Source organism: Archocentrus centrarchus, chromosome 15 (assembly GCF_007364275.1).
Source record: "Archocentrus centrarchus isolate MPI-CPG fArcCen1 chromosome 15, fArcCen1, whole genome shotgun sequence".
In the NCBI taxonomy this organism is placed as follows: domain Eukaryota; kingdom Metazoa; phylum Chordata; class Actinopteri; order Cichliformes; family Cichlidae; genus Archocentrus; species Archocentrus centrarchus.
This window is the reverse complement of record NC_044360.1, coordinates 14,003,271-14,020,401: the sequence shown is the minus strand read 5'-3', so window position 1 is coordinate 14,020,401 and position 17,131 is coordinate 14,003,271. Positions and strand designations below refer to the sequence as shown.

The 17,131-nt window shown below is 38.9% G+C and overlaps 1 protein-coding gene across 1 annotated transcript in view; it reads right to left on the bottom strand.

Annotated features, from left to right (window-relative positions):
• Positions 1 to 4,174: 4,174 nt before the first annotated feature.
• LOC115793022 (VPS10 domain-containing receptor SorCS1-like) overlaps positions 4,175 to 17,131 on the bottom strand; it is a 54,490-nt gene continuing 41,533 nt past the window's right edge. The window contains exons 18-27 of the mRNA XM_030747723.1: positions 16,430 to 16,601; positions 15,961 to 16,147; positions 14,815 to 14,948; positions 14,592 to 14,715; positions 13,035 to 13,147; positions 11,977 to 12,111; positions 9,057 to 9,156; positions 8,552 to 8,660; positions 7,377 to 7,531; positions 4,175 to 5,951 (exon numbers count right to left, since the gene is read on the bottom strand). Of these exons, the coding sequence (XP_030603583.1) occupies positions 5,893 to 5,951; positions 7,377 to 7,531; positions 8,552 to 8,660; positions 9,057 to 9,156; positions 11,977 to 12,111; positions 13,035 to 13,147; positions 14,592 to 14,715; positions 14,815 to 14,948; positions 15,961 to 16,147; positions 16,430 to 16,601 (1,288 nt within the window). The 3' untranslated portion in view covers positions 4,175 to 5,892. The remainder of the gene's footprint in view (positions 5,952 to 7,376; positions 7,532 to 8,551; positions 8,661 to 9,056; positions 9,157 to 11,976; positions 12,112 to 13,034; positions 13,148 to 14,591; positions 14,716 to 14,814; positions 14,949 to 15,960; positions 16,148 to 16,429; positions 16,602 to 17,131) is intronic.

Below are 17,131 nucleotides of genomic sequence, written 5' to 3'. Positions count from 1 at the left end.
CACCTTCATCACCACCTCGGCCCTTCTCAGCCATGTTCTTTAGTAGGTTTTAGCCAAAATGCATGGCTGATGAATTTATAATTAAATATACAGTAAAAGCCTGCACAAAAAAAAAATAAAGTCACCTAAGTGTTATATAGATAAAGCCAAAATATCAGACTAGCAGCATCCCCTGTTATTGTATTTATTTGGTTTAACTGTTTGTTCACACCTTTTTTTTTTCCAGGTGGAATGGGAAGAAACATGGAAAGAATTGTTACAAGGGAATTTCCAAACTGTACTAATGTCTAAGACATGAGCTCTGTTACTGAGTAAGTACTGATTGTTGTGATTCGACTGTGCTAAAATAGTTTGCTTTACTGGTCTTTTTTTCGTTTGTTTTCACGCCAATAGCTGCTATCGTTCAAAGACATGTTTTTTATTCATGTGGATAGAATAGGTATCTAGATGATAAAGATGAATCCACTGAGCCAGACTACAGGGCCTCTAGTTCAGGGACGGTTAACTGCTGAAATGTGTTGATAAGTGCAGCACCAAACAAAAGGCAAGTGGCATCAAGACTCCCTCACTCTTTATGACATGACATGGATCCTATATTGGAACACAAAACTATTAGTGTTATGAGTATCCAGATGGTATTTAAATATTGTTTTACTCATTTTGTAAATTTATTTATTTGGATAATACATGGCCAGGCACTGGAAAGAAAAAAATACCCCAAAAGCTTTGGCAGTATCCTTTTAGAGAAAAAGTGTGAGGAATATATAATGTAAATAAGAAGGTTAGCATTAATGGACAGGTTAGTACAAGAAAGCAAATATATAGGTGTTATTGTAATTTATAAATTCAACATTGGTCTCCCAGTAGTTACTGTAAAGACATATAGCCCTTGGGGAATATTAGAATAATACTAAACAGGGCTGGGAAATATTGATTCCATGTAATAAAAATGTTTTACAACTGCTGTGTGGATGCAGCTTTAATGGATAGCCAGCCCACATAACAAAGACCTGCATGATATGACAGATTACATCTCGCTCTTCCTCCATAAAGACTCAGTCACAGTAGAGTAAAAATAGTACGGCAACTTCCACAAGTGTTTGCAGTGACCAGCTGGTTGCCCAGAAGTTGAACATGCAACATCCTCAACCTCTATCTCTAAACAATTGTAGCCTGACTCAGACTGACTGCAGTCAGTCTCAGACAGGCTGGCAAATGTTTGCAAATAATTGCCATCTAATTTATAAACACGGAGACACTGCAACACATTGCAATCAATCTGAGTCAGTCTGCACCAATAAGACCAACTCGTCTGCAACGTATCTCTTTGAAATAGGAGACTCGACTCATTTGGTTGCCAACCAGTGGAATTCTGGTTATATTCCTATATTAAAGCAAGGTTACTGAGCATCTGTGTCCTTTTTCACTTAAATTGGTGTCTTGCAGCAACCACGCCACTATTTATAGAGGAATTTCTGTTTGAGATCTATAAGGTTCTGGCTGAACTCTGTAAATAGTTTGTGTGAATTTCTTTTTAATGTGAATTTCTGTGTATGTAGATGGCAACAGATTTGCAAATTTTGGTGGTTTATCACGAACAGATTGCATGTCAATGCCAACTTGATTATTTAGCTGAAAGCAGACTGACTCCATCTTATTGCCATTTTATTGCTGGCTTGATGCACCAAAGTGGCTTTGATGATGGCAACTGACTGCAAGTGGTTGCAGACCTGGTCTCCATCTTTAAAGCAACCATTTCAGGCAACAAGATCACAAGTTCATTGCACAATTTTGGTCCATGCCATGGTCTTCAGCCACTGTTTTCCAGAGTGTGACTGTAGCATGAGACAGAAATCTAATAGATTGTTTGATTTATTTTTTAATCATAGAATTTATTCTATTAACCTCTTAAACTTTCTGCTTCAGCTAAACATCACCACCCTAAATACTAGAGGTCTTTGAGTTGTAAATATAATGCTTATGTATACATATGTGACTGTTGGTGATGCTTATAAGGCAGGGATGTGTGGATCCGCTCCATAAGATAACATGGTGCTTTCAATGACTGTTTCTCAGATTATGGTACACAACATGAAAGTCTGGCCTGGAAGTGGAAATACTGACAACTTGTACATAGAATAAGATGGAAATTAAATCTGTACGCTAGCATCTTCATACTTTGTTGTTAAGGCAGCCCACTGAGCAGGCAGTTGTGTGTTTTCACGTTTTTACGTCTCACAACAAGATCTATGTCCACTTTTTTATTTTATTTATTTATTTATTTTTACAGTAGCATGCCCTAATTATCTGTGATAAAACAGTATAAAAGACTTTTTTTTTTTGCGGGGTGAGCGAGTACTGTATACTGTATATATCATTGTGATTTTAAAGTTTACTTGACACATTAAACAAAACTATTAAACACCTTGTCTTATAGTCTAGTTGTGCATTTGCCCAAAGTTGTGCATGAAACATTCTATGATATTGTTCCTTTTTGTCAATTATATGAAAACCATCTTGTTTTGAATCACATTTCTAACTGTGAAAAAAAAAATGCCATTTTGAAACTGTTCAAAATAAATGTATTTTTATATGGAATTATGTTTTGTATTATGCATGTGTCCTCACAAAGTGTTATGATGGAACATGTAAGATTAACAAATGTCTTACACTCTTCTCTACACTTTTCTGTCCTTGGACCAATGAAACCTTTTGGGGTTGTCGTGACACAAACCTAAAAACCAAAGGGTTCGAGAAGCTTTTTTTTTTTTTTGTTAACACCACCTGCCACAGTCTTATCTGAAACACAGATGCCATGGAGCAGCCAGTGTATCAGGCTCACCACAGCACTTTTAATGATCCCACAGAGACTCTGAAGTCAGCTTTAATGGGCAGAAGTGTGATAACACCCATGTGAAGATTCCCATCTGACATTTAGACTGAGCTTCATTTTACCTCTAACACTATATCACTCAAGTTGCCACTTACAGCAGGTTTCTATTTAATGGGAACAATTACTAAGGCTTTGGTCAAATGATGAGAAACAGATGTTAGTGGAAAGAAAAAAAGAGGGGGTATTAGCATTGTTCTCTGCATTGCAAAAGAAAATGTGAAAGACAGCAAGATTGGAGCAGAAAACATTGTGGGTGATTGGCAGAAATACACAAAGCTGCAGCAACCAGGACCTTGTTCCTGTGTTTTGCATTTTGTTTGCCACTTCAACAGCTTCATATCGCACACCAATCTTCATCACTCCAACAGCCATCAACACCCCGAGAGTCTTATTCTCGCTCCTGCTCTCAGTCTGAATTAACACCAAGGCCTTTCTCTAACTGCCCTGGGATGTTCGGCAGTGCACAATCAAATTGAACGGTGACAATCACTAATGGATGATTCGCTGCAGCCAGACACTGTAATGTAGCACTCAATGAAAGGAAACATGCTCATCAATTTCACACTGTGGCTAACACAATATTGCTGTGGGTTATTGTTGTGGGACATTTTTCATTCAAGGTGCTACCCAGACTGGGAAAATCTTCCTTGTTGATTGTGTGTGTGTGTGTGTATGTGTTGATTTCCTGGAGAGTGGATAATTAATTTGTTGCACAGTGGGAGAGCCAAGGAACTAGCCCATTAGAATCACTCCAGGCTACTTGGTGCTTTTCATTGTCCTCTCACTCTGCCCCATTGTATTATGCAAATGGCTGCACTGAAACTTAAGGCATGCTAAGCAACACTTGTTAAGAGACAAAGCAGAAGAAGCAACTAATTCAACAATGTGAGTGTGCCTATCAATCAAAAGTACCAATTTGTGATAGACCCACAGTCGGCTAGGGTAGAGTCGTACTTTTTGCTCCTCATGAGCCTCGTTGATTGACTTCACATAGCCTGCTAGTTAACTACATGGTTTAAACAACAGAAGTACAGCAGCCACACTGCAATATTTTTGTGTTTCTTCTTTATTCTGTAATAATGGTTACTTCTGCAAGATCAAATGAGAAACACAGTAATAACCCACTGAATAATCACATCACTTGTAATGAATGATTAATCTAGCCTGTTGAGAAACATAAAATACGCCAGTTCACATTTTTAACATTTCACTTTTTTTTTTTTTCTAATTAAGACATATTTAAGTAGCTTGAAAGAGGAGGGAGGAAAAAAGCATCATGCAAATATGTTCACAATCGTATTCACAGGTTAATTATCGGGACTTAACAAAAATAATTGTTAAATAAATAACCAGCACAAAAGAAAAGTCTTCTGATGATCGTGTGGAGAGACGAGAGCTTGTCTGAAGACGAGTTTATTTATGCTTCAGGCTCAATTGGAGGATTGGAGGGAAGAAGTATGGAGAAGCCTCTAGTCAATTTGTCTTGCTGACATATGATGCTGACAACACTTAAAAAGAAAAGTTTGATGAAGAAGAACTTTAGTACTTATCCCAAAGAGACAGCAGCTGACCAAAGCTGTGTGCGTAGGCTGAGCCTTGTTGACAGGAGATATGTCTTCTCTATCTTTGTGTCCCTTGCAGCGAAGGAGATGAACAAATCTGCAGGCTTTTGTCCGCCGAGTCCTTAGGGGTAAACCTAAAACAGACTGCAGGCTCCTGCGCGTTACAGTAAACTAAGGAAATGCTATGTGTAGATGCTGGTATCATCTTAATATCTTAAACAGTCCAGAGTAAATAAAAAGTGTATTACAATAATCCAAAAATCCACTGTTTCAGTCATTTCCTATAAAAAGGCACCACATCCTTCACAGTACCAGCAGTTCAAAGAAAAGATGAGAAATAAGTAGTAATTGTGTCAAGGAGACGACAAACTGAAAATAAACCTTGATTTAATAACTAAAGTACAAATTTAGCTCTTTTTTTTTGACTGCATTACAGTAAGTGTCTGCCGCAGTGTAGCCTCTCAGTTGTTATTATTCTGAAAAATTTACATTTTGTTCTCTGTATAGAAACCAGAATATACAACAAATGCTTCCGGCAATAAGTAAATATGAAGTTGAAAAGTCACAGTTTTGTGCAACAGTTAAAACTGACCGTATCACAATCAAGACTGCTATTGCATTAATAGTCCACAAGAATAGTTTAGAGCATTAGTGCATCATTTGTGTTAACGTATGGTAACATTTATGACGTTAGCACACATTCTGCTGCCTTCACTGTCACCAAAATGACTTATTTGAGTCTCCTAAACAAGAGGGATTGCTCGGATTTTCATCTGCTGTGCATACCCATCTACTATAATCTCCTGTTCTTATTTTTGTTATGACACATATTATAAGATTTTGAGCGGCATAGAGGCAGGCTTGATGGAATACACAGATCTGGGACTAGGAGCTCTCCTTCATGTCCTGGATATTGCAAGCTTTCATTTGATGAGAATCTGGTGATAAGATTTACTGATTGTACAGAGCTTAATGAATCTGCTTCCCTCACTGTCTTACTCAGATAAGCTATTTCCACATAGTTAAATAAAGTAAACTCCACAAACACAAGTCCAAAAACAGAAATGGGAGAATATTTTGAGATATGATTACACATCACTCCCATTTGATATTTTCATATTTGGGCAGGCGCAGCTGTAACCAGCTGAGACAAATAACTTTTACTTCTTCCATTATGGATGTACATTATTTACATAAAAAGATCAGTGTCCTTGCAAAAATACAAGTATTTCAGTCAAAAAGTGTTCCTTTTCAAGAAGCAAGTATAAATCTGTACAGTCTCCTCAGAGGGATTAGGCAGCACAGTGTGAACTGGTCCATCCATGCATGGGTAGCAAAACACTCGAGACCATTCATTGTGACCGTGGTTTCATAGCTTGCTGGAAGTAACTGCCAAAGAAGATGTATTGCTTTCGAGTCGGTCATAGACTCTCAACATTAAAACACATGGGGTGCTTCATCAGAGAGCTTGATGTCTGTGTGAGATGGCAGGTAGCCTGGCAAGGGAGAAGAAAGGAAAGCGACACAGGAGGAATTTTATGTATGCTATTTGCATGAAGGTGTATTTTTGCAGACAAACACATTTATCTTGGATGGGTCGATTGTTTAGCTACGCGTAGAGGTAAATCAACTGGAACTTCATATATATTTCTTGATGAAAATGCTTTCACCACTCTGCTACTTTGCTGCTGCACTAATTATTTTATTGGGTCAAATAATTCACCTAGACATTTCTCATCACTTTGGCTCACACTTGGTTGTGCTTCACTTACCTGCGCATACTAATACCTCACTACGGCAAAGTCAAGTTGGCAAATACATAAATACACAGCACATAAAAATACCTGTATCTTGGCAACTCGGGTGACAATACACGGGGAGGATAATAGCATTAAGCACTTAACAGTAAGCAAATATCAAGCATCTCTTCCCTGTCAGTGCGTTTCAACGTGTGGCTAGTGTTCCTGACGGCAGTTGTGACAAAAAAAAAAACAATGCCTTTATGGAAACATAGTTGTAGCTTTGTGTTTCTTTCCAAAAGCAGTGTCTCAGTTAGATATAAATTTAGCTTTCTGGGGTTTTTTTTTGTTTTTTTTTAAGCACATGGCTAGTCAGTTATTCCCATGTTATGCCAAACATTTGGCTCATTTTTCATGGGACTGCAAGACACTGCTACATACAGTATCAAACAACAAGATGTCTTCCAGGAAAACAAACACACACACATACACGCAGAGACATCAGTTATAACATTATGTGTGCTTCAATATACAGAACACCCCATTTATGTGCACAAATAGCAGAAAAAAGACAATAAACGCTACATGTTTGAAGTTTACCACCTCAGCTTTTAATTCTCAGTGGAAGAGTGTACTCGTCAACAAGAATGACCACATTCATGTTGCACACAACAGTTTCACCATTTCAGTTTTCAGTAATTCTCTGGATTTCCACGCTAAGAAACTCTAACCAACGATCCTGCTGGGGGTGTCCAGAAGATTCCACCAGGAAAATCATCTTTGAATTTATCATCCATACTCCCCATACGCTACCCTTTTGGCTTCTTCACAGGTGTTGCTGTAAACCATGTTTTTATAGTTCATTCTGAATAAATAAATAAAAACTGTTGACAGTGCTTTCTGTGGAATCTCCAAAATTAATGGAGATAATGTTCCAGGAAAAAAAAAAAAAAAAACAATCTTCTAAGTGTCATTGTTGTTTTTGCTGTTAGCACTACGAATAAAATTTCAGTTACTTCAATTGTATCGGGTAAGTAATTATGCAGTTTTAATGACAAGTACACCAGCATCTTGGATGCTTCAGAGGATGACACCTATTTTGTTGCTTTAAAAACTAATACAAGCTGAAAAAAAAAAAAAGAACCTGAATAAAGCCTGTGGCTTTAACAAAGAGTTACATACCTCTGGTTTTTGAGTTCAGCTGTACATCCACATGATCCAGTGAGGTCAGCTTGTCCCCCTCAGGGTTTGGGACGGCTATGGAGGTCACTGATGGGATGACCTCTTGTTCTTTGTCAGACTGCTCTGCCGTGTATGTGTTCATGCCTGGGATCTTCCTGCAGGTCGTGCAGAAGGCGGGGGGGACAAGTTAATGGAAACCTGCCATCAGGTCTGTTTCACTAATGCCTTCACTAAGCATAATGTGTCACGCACTATTTTTAACTGTTAAGGATGGGAGAGGATTGCTTGAAAGCCAGAAACTAGGGCATTTTGCATTCCACTGGGCATTGCTCCCTCACTTTTCATATTGTTCACCTCGGTTTTTCAATCAATTTTTCATCCCCTCAGATGCATTTACAATTCTGCTTAAAACTAACATCTTGCATTTCTAATTTCAGATTCACCCCTTGTGTTTTTGTGCTGCAGCTGGTGCTGTGACATTTGGGGGAGCTTAAGAACTCAAAGTTGATTTCTTAATGTAGTAATTACGATCCATAAAGTTCAGCAGTGTTTGCTTTATAATGAGCAAAATTCCACAAACTACAGAGGAGCTAAACCATCCCCATGTGATTGGCATGGGATTACCTCCAGCAGAGGATGCTATTTACTGTATGTCCCTCACTGTATAATGTGTGTTGTCTCAGGATTCATCTTCTCAACCTTTCCTGCCATTCTGCAGAGTATGCCTCACCTTGGATGGCTGTGTTTAGCATTTCCGAAAGGTCAACCCTCACATTGTCAGATAGATGAATATTGATAACTGCAGGACTCTGACACCCATTCAGCGCTCTGGGAGAATTGATTAGCCTGTCATTCCCTGTAATATTCTGCAGATTGAGACAGAGGGGAATTGTCTTATTTCTCAAGCTATTATTGTGTCGCAGATGTCCATAACTCAGAGAAATATGGAGTCTGAATACTTCTGGAAAGTTTTAGGAGTTCAGGAGTTAGGTGCTTGCTTGTAGATAATGGGGGCGACCGTAAAAAGGGTTGTTGAAATGCACACAAACAAAAAAAGTAATAACATATCTTATCAGATATATGCATGTGTGTTTGCAATTCTGAGGGCTCATTTTCATGCATTCTCCCTAACCTATCTTTCGATGACTGTGCTCTATTGCCCAAGTATTCTGTACCTTTTAAATTTATATATAACAAAGGCAGCCAGGCCCATCAGGACAACTGACACCAGCATGATGACCGCAGTGCCGCTGTGGCCACTATCACTGCTGTCCACAAGAGGAGCTTTGAAGTAGAAAGATGGAGAAAATGAGCACATATGCAGGCCAAATGATGATATATATATACAAGATTATACAGCAATTCTGTAAAATATCAGTTGAGCTGCAAAAGTTAAGGTGCAATCAACACAGCATATACAGACAGCATATGGAAAACAAATGCAATGTGAAAAAATGCATCAAACAGATTTCTTTTACATTTTTGATTGATATATGAAAGGCCGTATGCTGGCTCGTTCCCATGTAGATGTCACTTTCACCCTCAAACTAGAAGAGCTGCACACAGTCTGGCCCCAAGATGACCCCAAGAATGCCTTCTGGAATGCACCTCTTTAACAAAAATGGATCTGACTGCCTGCCATTTGTTCAGGTAGGTGTGTGACAGATGCAGCAGGCTCACCTGGAGACAGCCGTGTGGCGTACACGTTTACCTGCACCCCTGGTTTGAGTGTGAACTGGATGAGGTCTTGGTTCAGAGCACTTAGCAGAACCTGAGAAAGCTATGACGAGAAGTGGCAGAGCAGAGAAGGCTCAGTTAGCGGCAGCTGTAAAGGAATATTTCACAGTCATCAATATTTCAACCACAGCCATTCCATCCAACAGCCTGAATTATGAATCAGAATTTTTGCTTCCTTCTAAAGAGGAGCAAATGGTGATGTGACACATGGAAAACTGAACCTGCCGCACTGAAACCTAACGGGCTTTAATGGTGATAAAAACCTTATCAGGTAACCAGGTGTTCTGCTTATGGTGTGGCGGTGACATTAAAAAATAATCTCCTGCCATTTCTATCACAGCAGGGAGTTATTCAACTATTTCCTTGACATGCTTTCTTTTAAAGGGAATATGATTTGCCCATTTATAGGTTCAGCGAGGCAACATTATTGGAAATCAAAGTGTGTTCTAATATCTTAAAATTGCTGTTTTAATTTTTCTCCCTGAAGTGCCTCAGGTTCCCCTGCTTTTCACACCTTGATGAAGCAGTCATTTAACAAGAGACCAAAATGCCTTCCCAGTGCCCATTTGAGTCCTTAGCCATGCCTCACTAATTCCATCTCGCTCTTTCTAAAATCTTTCCACTGGTTAAAATTAGACCGCTCTACACAGTATGAATAATTACTTTTTGTTCTAGTGGCATATCAGGGTCAGTAAATCTATTACACATTTTAATAAGCTCCTCCACACATACACTCAACACATGCACATGTGTATGTGTTGGCGCTCACTCAGTGCCTCCACATTGCAAGTCATTCACTGGTGATGAGAACAGTGAACTGAAGATTTATTACCCTATTGTCTGTGAGGTTCTGCCAGGTAATCAGACAGGCTTTAGATAAATACATCTCTTTAATTCCCAATCCCGGCCGCCTGCCCCAGATTGTCTCCCTTCTCGATGGTGCCAATTATATGATGCATCAATGTAATTAAATACCTATTAACGTAGTTCAAGACTGACTGTGAGCCAGCAAAATTATGTTTACTTGTGATACATTGTGGTCCTTTCCGTTATGAATAAATGAGCTTGTCTAGCTTTAAAAAAAAAAATCTCTATTTTATTGCTTTGTTTACCTATTTGATAGCTTTCAGGAGCATGATTCGAGATAAATTTCCAGGAATCTTATTTTGCTGCAAGAAAATAACAACTATGTAGCCCGGTGGCTTAAAATAAAGTTGTTATCATTACCCAAAGGTTTATGCGAGTCTCAAAACTTCACAAAGGTGACAGTCAGTCTAATTACACATTCTGAGATACTCTGAGTGTTATTTCAGCGCTCTGATGGATGCCGTTTCAGTGCTTTTACATGGGAAGGCATTGCCCTCTAGTGTTGACATAAAGCATTAAACTTCAGCAGAGACTGAAATGCAACGTGCATCTGTGGAAACACTGAAATAATTAGCAGTTTAGCAATACATATGCAAAATCAGGAGGTTGGAGGTTCTGTGAAACAAAGAGTGTAAATGGGAATAAAGATATTGACTGGATAGGGGTATACTCAAAAAATGAGAAAGCACATGAGGAGAAAGTATTGAGCAGCTATAGAAAGAATGCACCTGAAGAAGCGATATTACTATGTAGACACTATAGGAACTAACAATGAGCCTATATAGAACACATTCCTCTTATTCACTGTGTTTTCACTTGATGGACTGCACCAGAGTTTGTGCATGTTTTAGCCCAATTACCACAAAAAAAATGCACAGTCCTCATTACTGCTGACCTTTTCCAAGGCATAACATCACATTTTTCCTCGCCAGTTGCATCCATTCATTTCACAATGGTATGAAAATACATTTTCAGAGACTTTAAACTTGGCTGACTTCAGTAATCCATCACAATGAGCATCATGTCTGCATTAATTTTGTCAGAGTTAACCTTAATGTTAGGTGGTGATGGAGTACAGACTTTCCAAGTCAAGCTGCACTTAAAACTGTGTTACTACACAACGATAATGTAACTCTGACAAAAATAAAAGCAGACATAATGCTCATTTGGATGTATTGCCTTGCCCAAACAAGTTTCAAGTTCTCTCTAAGTTGTTGATTGGAATTGGGGGGGGGGGGTTAAAGACTAATAAAGAAAAGCATAAAATAATTGGATAATAATTAGGTAGCCTGTTGTAGAACAGACTATATCTGTCGAAAGAATAAAAGAAAAAAGAAATGAAAAAAAAAGGAACCAGGAAATAATAGTCAGTAGTCAAAGAGAGGGGAGTCTGTGCAAATACAAGTTAATTTCAGGGCACACATACTTCCAGTAATTCCAGTACTGTGGACCAACAGAGAGAAAGTGAGGTTAAGATGTAACGCTCTCTTTAAAACATCTCTCGATACAAATAACCAAGGACTCCAAAAACAGCTTGACGCGCCGTATCAATCGGAAATTGGAGAAAGGATCTTAGATAATTAAGGATGATTGCAGCAGTATATGAGAAACTGAAATTTATACAAAGAGCTTCTCGGGGGGAAAAAAAAAAAATCAATGCTGAAGGCAGCGTGATAAAAAGTGGCAGACTACTTTCATTTTGGCTTAAGACTATGGTATGAGCAATATGTAGGAAAAAATTACTATGTTCTGTGTAGCTGCAAAACAAGATATAACCCTCTGGTGAGAGGAACGTTACAAGATATGTTTTTAATGCAATAAAGCTTAATCTGATCGTGTTTTATGACACTATGAGGGAAAGGAGGTATTGTCCTGAGATATTCTCTCCAGAGATGGTCTCTTTACTTCTCAGCATTTTTTTGTTTTCCTTCTTGCGGATAACAGAAAACCACAGTGTACCATCAAGGGCCATTAAAATGATTTGATGAGACAGTACCTGATCCAGGTGTGCCCACTTTTCATCCATGGCTCGGTCTCTTGGCCTCTTCTCAGGTACAATGAAAATCTCTGCTGTAGTTGGTAACCCTGGAAGCACCGTGACCAGGAGCTGATCCTCACTGATTCCAGTGACCTTTCATAATAACAACAAAACCTTGTTAAAAAGGCTTTTCATTTAAAACAGTTTGAGGTGATCGTCTGCACTCCGGCTCTGAAATATGATCCTTGGGGGGTCATCTGTATTAACGAGTAAATTCTTTCTGCTTTCTGCTTCATATATCGTTTGTCTAAGTACCAGTCACTGTCGAGATATAATGCACGGATCAAGTTAAACATGCAAGTTCAATTTGACAGTCTTTGGTAAAGGCCAGAGCTTTTAGTGCATTTATGCCGTAACCAGAGGTCTGCTGTCAGTTTCTTGGTGCAAACTGTGGTAATATCTGACAAGACAGAAGGTCAAAGTGAATGTTTCATACTGAGGGCTACTGTAGGATATATATAGAGCTCAGTATCCAGGTCTTTTACATAACCTGCTGCTTTTATGACATCCCCACAGTGTCTGGAAGAGAAAACCAGGCACGCTTAACCACAGTTAGGCTCCCTTTACTAGAGGTTAAGGTGTTCTTTCACCAGCATTGCTTTCCTCACAGAGCAAAAGGCAAGTGTCATAGCAGCACATTTACTGCCCTTTAGTGCTTTGACATGTTCAGTTGAAAGCTTGCACTGGTAATAATGATTTTGGGTGATGTGCTATGTCAGTCTGCAGAGCGTAACTGCTAATTACACAGCTACTGAGGTTAAAGACACTGCCGCTATTGGAGTGAAACACTTGACAAGATCACATGCATACATTACAAATGCAGCGTAACCAAAAACTTAAGTGTTATCAGCTCACTAGACAGTGACCTGAGTTTTTTTTTTTCCTTTCATGCCACTGTAAAGCTGCTAATTGCCAGAATCTAAATGAGATTTCTAGAGTTTATTCCTTTATTTATTTCTAGGGTTTATTCCTGCTCATGTTAAATCCTTTATAACACCAGCAGGTGAAGAACTGACCTGAACTATGCAGTTTTTCACAACTCTGGCGATGTCCTCTCTCCACTCAGGCACCCCGGGGTTCAGCTCGTCCAGATTAGATGAAAATGCCAAAATGTGTGAGCGGAAATAATCTGAAATATAGACAGAAATCTTCTTACTTCATGATAAAAAAAATCTCTATGTAATTATCCACTTCACATACTTCAAATAACCCTTATACTGATTGGCAAAAGTGCAGTTTCTTGCATATATTTCTTGGTCCAGTGACCTTCTAATTTCATTCTGGAATCCGTAGTTTATTAGTGTGCATGCATCATTAGCTGTAGCTAAATCCTCGACTTCGTTTATTAAGTGCTACAAGAAAAGACAGTTGGAGCTCCAGTGATAAAATATATAGATTGTAGTATTGGCAGAATGTAAAATGAACTGCCTCACACTGGAGATCTGCTACAGCGCTGAGTTCATTTGATTTAAATAGAAGCTCCAGGATTTCACAAAAGCAGATATTTTCATGAAAATTGACATCTTTGTAAAAAATAAGATAAGGAAACAATTTAAATCAGAAACAAAGGAAATTGTAGTTCTTATAGATCTTTATCTGTGTACAGGTTCTGCCCTCGTTGTCTATTACATGTGTTTTTTCAGTGGTTATGGTTCAGGTATTAGTGGTGCAGTGGTTAGCACTGCTGCTTAGCAAGAAGGTCCTGGGTTTGAGTCCACTGCATGTTTTCCTTGTGCCTGTGTGAGTTCTCTCCAGGCACTCATCCTCCCACAGCCCAAAGACACACATGTTAGGTTAACTGGAAATCCTAAAATTAGCCATATGTGTGAATATGAATGTGAATGTGAATGTGAATGCTCTGCCTCTGTGTGTTCGCCCTGCGATAGACTGCTGGCCTGTCCAGGGTATACCGTGCCTTCTACCCTAATACAGCTGGAATAAGCTCCAGCCCTTACCTGGATAGGCAGAAGAAAATGCATGACTGCTTAATGGTTATCGATGGCTTTTTTAAGTTAAGGGATGGGCCTTGTGTGTGTGCTAGTTCCATATCTTGTATGTCTACATTAAATATCTGTATCTTAATTGAGGAAGATTTTTTTTTTAAACTTTAAGAAAGAGTTACTGGCATGTTAACTTAATGCATAAATGCAAATTTAAGTTATTACCCAATTGCAACTTTGCAAATTAGCATCAAAAAATTAATGAACTTTAAAGATAAGCTTCGAGTTGGATCTTGGAAACACTATACCATAATGTTCCATTTTTCTGGTGCTTACAGTCACATCTCATGTTCCATATTAGATTTTTCACATGAACAAAACCGTGGTTACTTAACTAAACAATTTCTACTGTGACTCAGCAAGCATCCTTCACTCATGAATGCTGTGAGACATGGCTGAAAGAAGCATCGCTGAACCCTTTTTCACTATCAGAAGCCATAAAGGTTTCAAGTTGTTCACTCTCAACTTAAAGAGGCAAGACAAATTCTACTTAGTGAATTACTAACTGGCTACTTAAGTGCATTAAGAGAAGAAAATGATGGTAACATAAAAAAATTAAAAAAAAAGACATACCATAAACTGCCACCCTCTTTTGATCCTGATGGACGGTGTTGCCCACTGAAGCCTGAACAGTAACAATGTGAGTTCCCTCCTTGGAGAAAGTGAAGGAGATTGCTCCATTGAGGGTCACAACAGGCTAAAAAGGCAGAGAGGCATGAGATGAGATGAAACTATCTACTATCTATCACTCTGCTCAGTAAACAGGCAGCATGGTGTAGGAGAAAGTATGGCTTACCTCTGTTTTGTTATCAAACCACCAGTAATAAGTGACTGTTCCCACATCACTGGGCTGGAGCACTGTGGTGAGGTTCACTGCTTTGTTCTTGATGACCACTGACGGAGCAGAGAGCTGGACCTGCTCGAGTTGACCTTTAGAGAGAAAATACATAAACTCCAAAGTCATACCTTTTGTTAAAATGCGGGTAAAAATAATGCTTTCACGGTGCTCAAAATTTCAACAGAAGCCATGTATTTAATCACACGGCATTCTGGCAATGACAGCGGCGGCCTAGAACACAATAACAGACAGTATGGAAGCTGAATGCGCTTTAAGAGTGGTTTGACAAGTGTCTGCAGATGTTTTTATGTTTTTGCGCCTGTGAAAGTGCCACTATTGGAATCTGTTATAATGAGGTAAATTCAGGGTGACCAGTGGTGCTCTTTTCTGTCAACAAGGAGACAACAAACAGCTGTCTTTTACACCTACACAGGATGAATGATGCTCAAAGCTGTGGCAGGAGATTTTTTTTTCCATGAAGTCTTACTTTAATGAGCCGACGTGAACTCAAAGAAGGCTTGCGAGTGCATTTTTCAAACCACCTTTTCATTCTAAAGGTTCAAAAGTCGAAGTGTTTTGATCTATTTGAAGGCTGGTGCATGTTGTGGTCTACTGTTAGTTACATTATATATGTGTTTATTCCAGCTCCATATTTTTATTCTTGGGCTCAGCTTTGCATGATTGTGATTTCGAAATAATCCTTATTTATCTTATACTGGGCCTTGGTGCAGCCTCTCAAGCTGTTTTAGCTTCCTTTAAGCCAACTTTCTTCTGAATCACCCCATTAACAGAAGGTTTGAACAGCAGGTGGGTGGGGTGTCTGTGTATACAGAGCTAAAGATGTATGCTCGAGATAACCATATTAAAGATATCTGCTCTCACTGACATCATACATAGCCAAGATTACAAAAAAAAACCATGAACTTTGGCCATGTGTAATATGAGCATCCACCAGTATGACAGACAAACAGAAGATTCAAACTGCAGTCTGTGCTTTAATTACCCCCTTATAAATTCCCCTTACTTTGTGGAAGTGCATTGTGATATTATGTGATTTTGTATGCTTGAGCAGCAGCTTATAAGAGACGACTTTTTTCCACTCACAGGAGACATGGAGGTACAGTACGACCCTGTCAAAGCCCAGGGCATTGCTTGCTGTAGCAGAAACTTGGTAGATGCCAACTTTACTGTAGACATGCCTGACCCCGTCATCGATGGAGCTTATATTCACATATGATATAGCAGTTCCGTCGCCAAAGTCCACTGTTATACTTGTCATGGAACCAAGACCCTTGGAAAAGGAAAGAAAATACTGTCACTCACACTACAACCTCGGTTGTTTGTCAGTGTCCTTGCTGACACACAACTGTGTGCATTTTCTGTGATAGCTACCAGAATGAGGTCATGTCGTAAATCATGTCACTGCATATTTATTTGATGTGCTGCTGCTTAAGCCTCTGTGATATGTTCATGACAGCATCTTGATATACAGTATAGTGTACAAGCATGCACCCTATTATGTACACTATTGTTTTTCTTGTTTGTTTTTTTTTTTTATTAAGTAAGTCAGCACCTCTTCCAGAAACACCAAGAAGGTGACGTTCCTTCCCAGCGTTGCTACCAGCGTCCCCTCGCTGGTGAAGAGCTGGAGGCCCTTGGGAGCCCAGCTGGGACACTTTTGCCGTCTGGGGCTGTACTTCAACAAACTTCCCTCGGTGCAGTTGTTAGACAAAGCTCTGCGATATCTGCAATTTGTTAAAGAGAAGAGAATTTCTAAAATAAAAGCCAGCCAGGCACTAACTGAGCATAAAAACAGACACAGAACACATTTATAAAAGGGAAACAACAGTCTGGCATATTCTACAGCTCTATCAGATGAGCTTAATTAGTTCTTCATGAACAAAGGTGTTACAAATGTAAACTGGTCTGAAATTGGATATTTATTCCTATTATTTATTACTATTATGCATATGTTTGCTGGTTTATACTTGTTTAATTACTAGTTTTTAAGCAGCATGTGATACGATGCTCAGGGTGGTGGGAGGTGTGTCCTATGCAGCTGGCTTATTTTCACTGATAGTTCATTAGTGGCAATAAATATTATCAAGGTCAGTCTCATTTTTCTATTTCAGGTTCTATCTTTGTAATTACCCAAACTCAGCAAACATCTCTTTCAAACATGTTTTTCATCTGCTTTTAGATTTTTAAATATACATAGTATCCAAACTACTATTTTCACAGAGTAGCAGGTCATGAACGCTAATCTAAAAGCAAC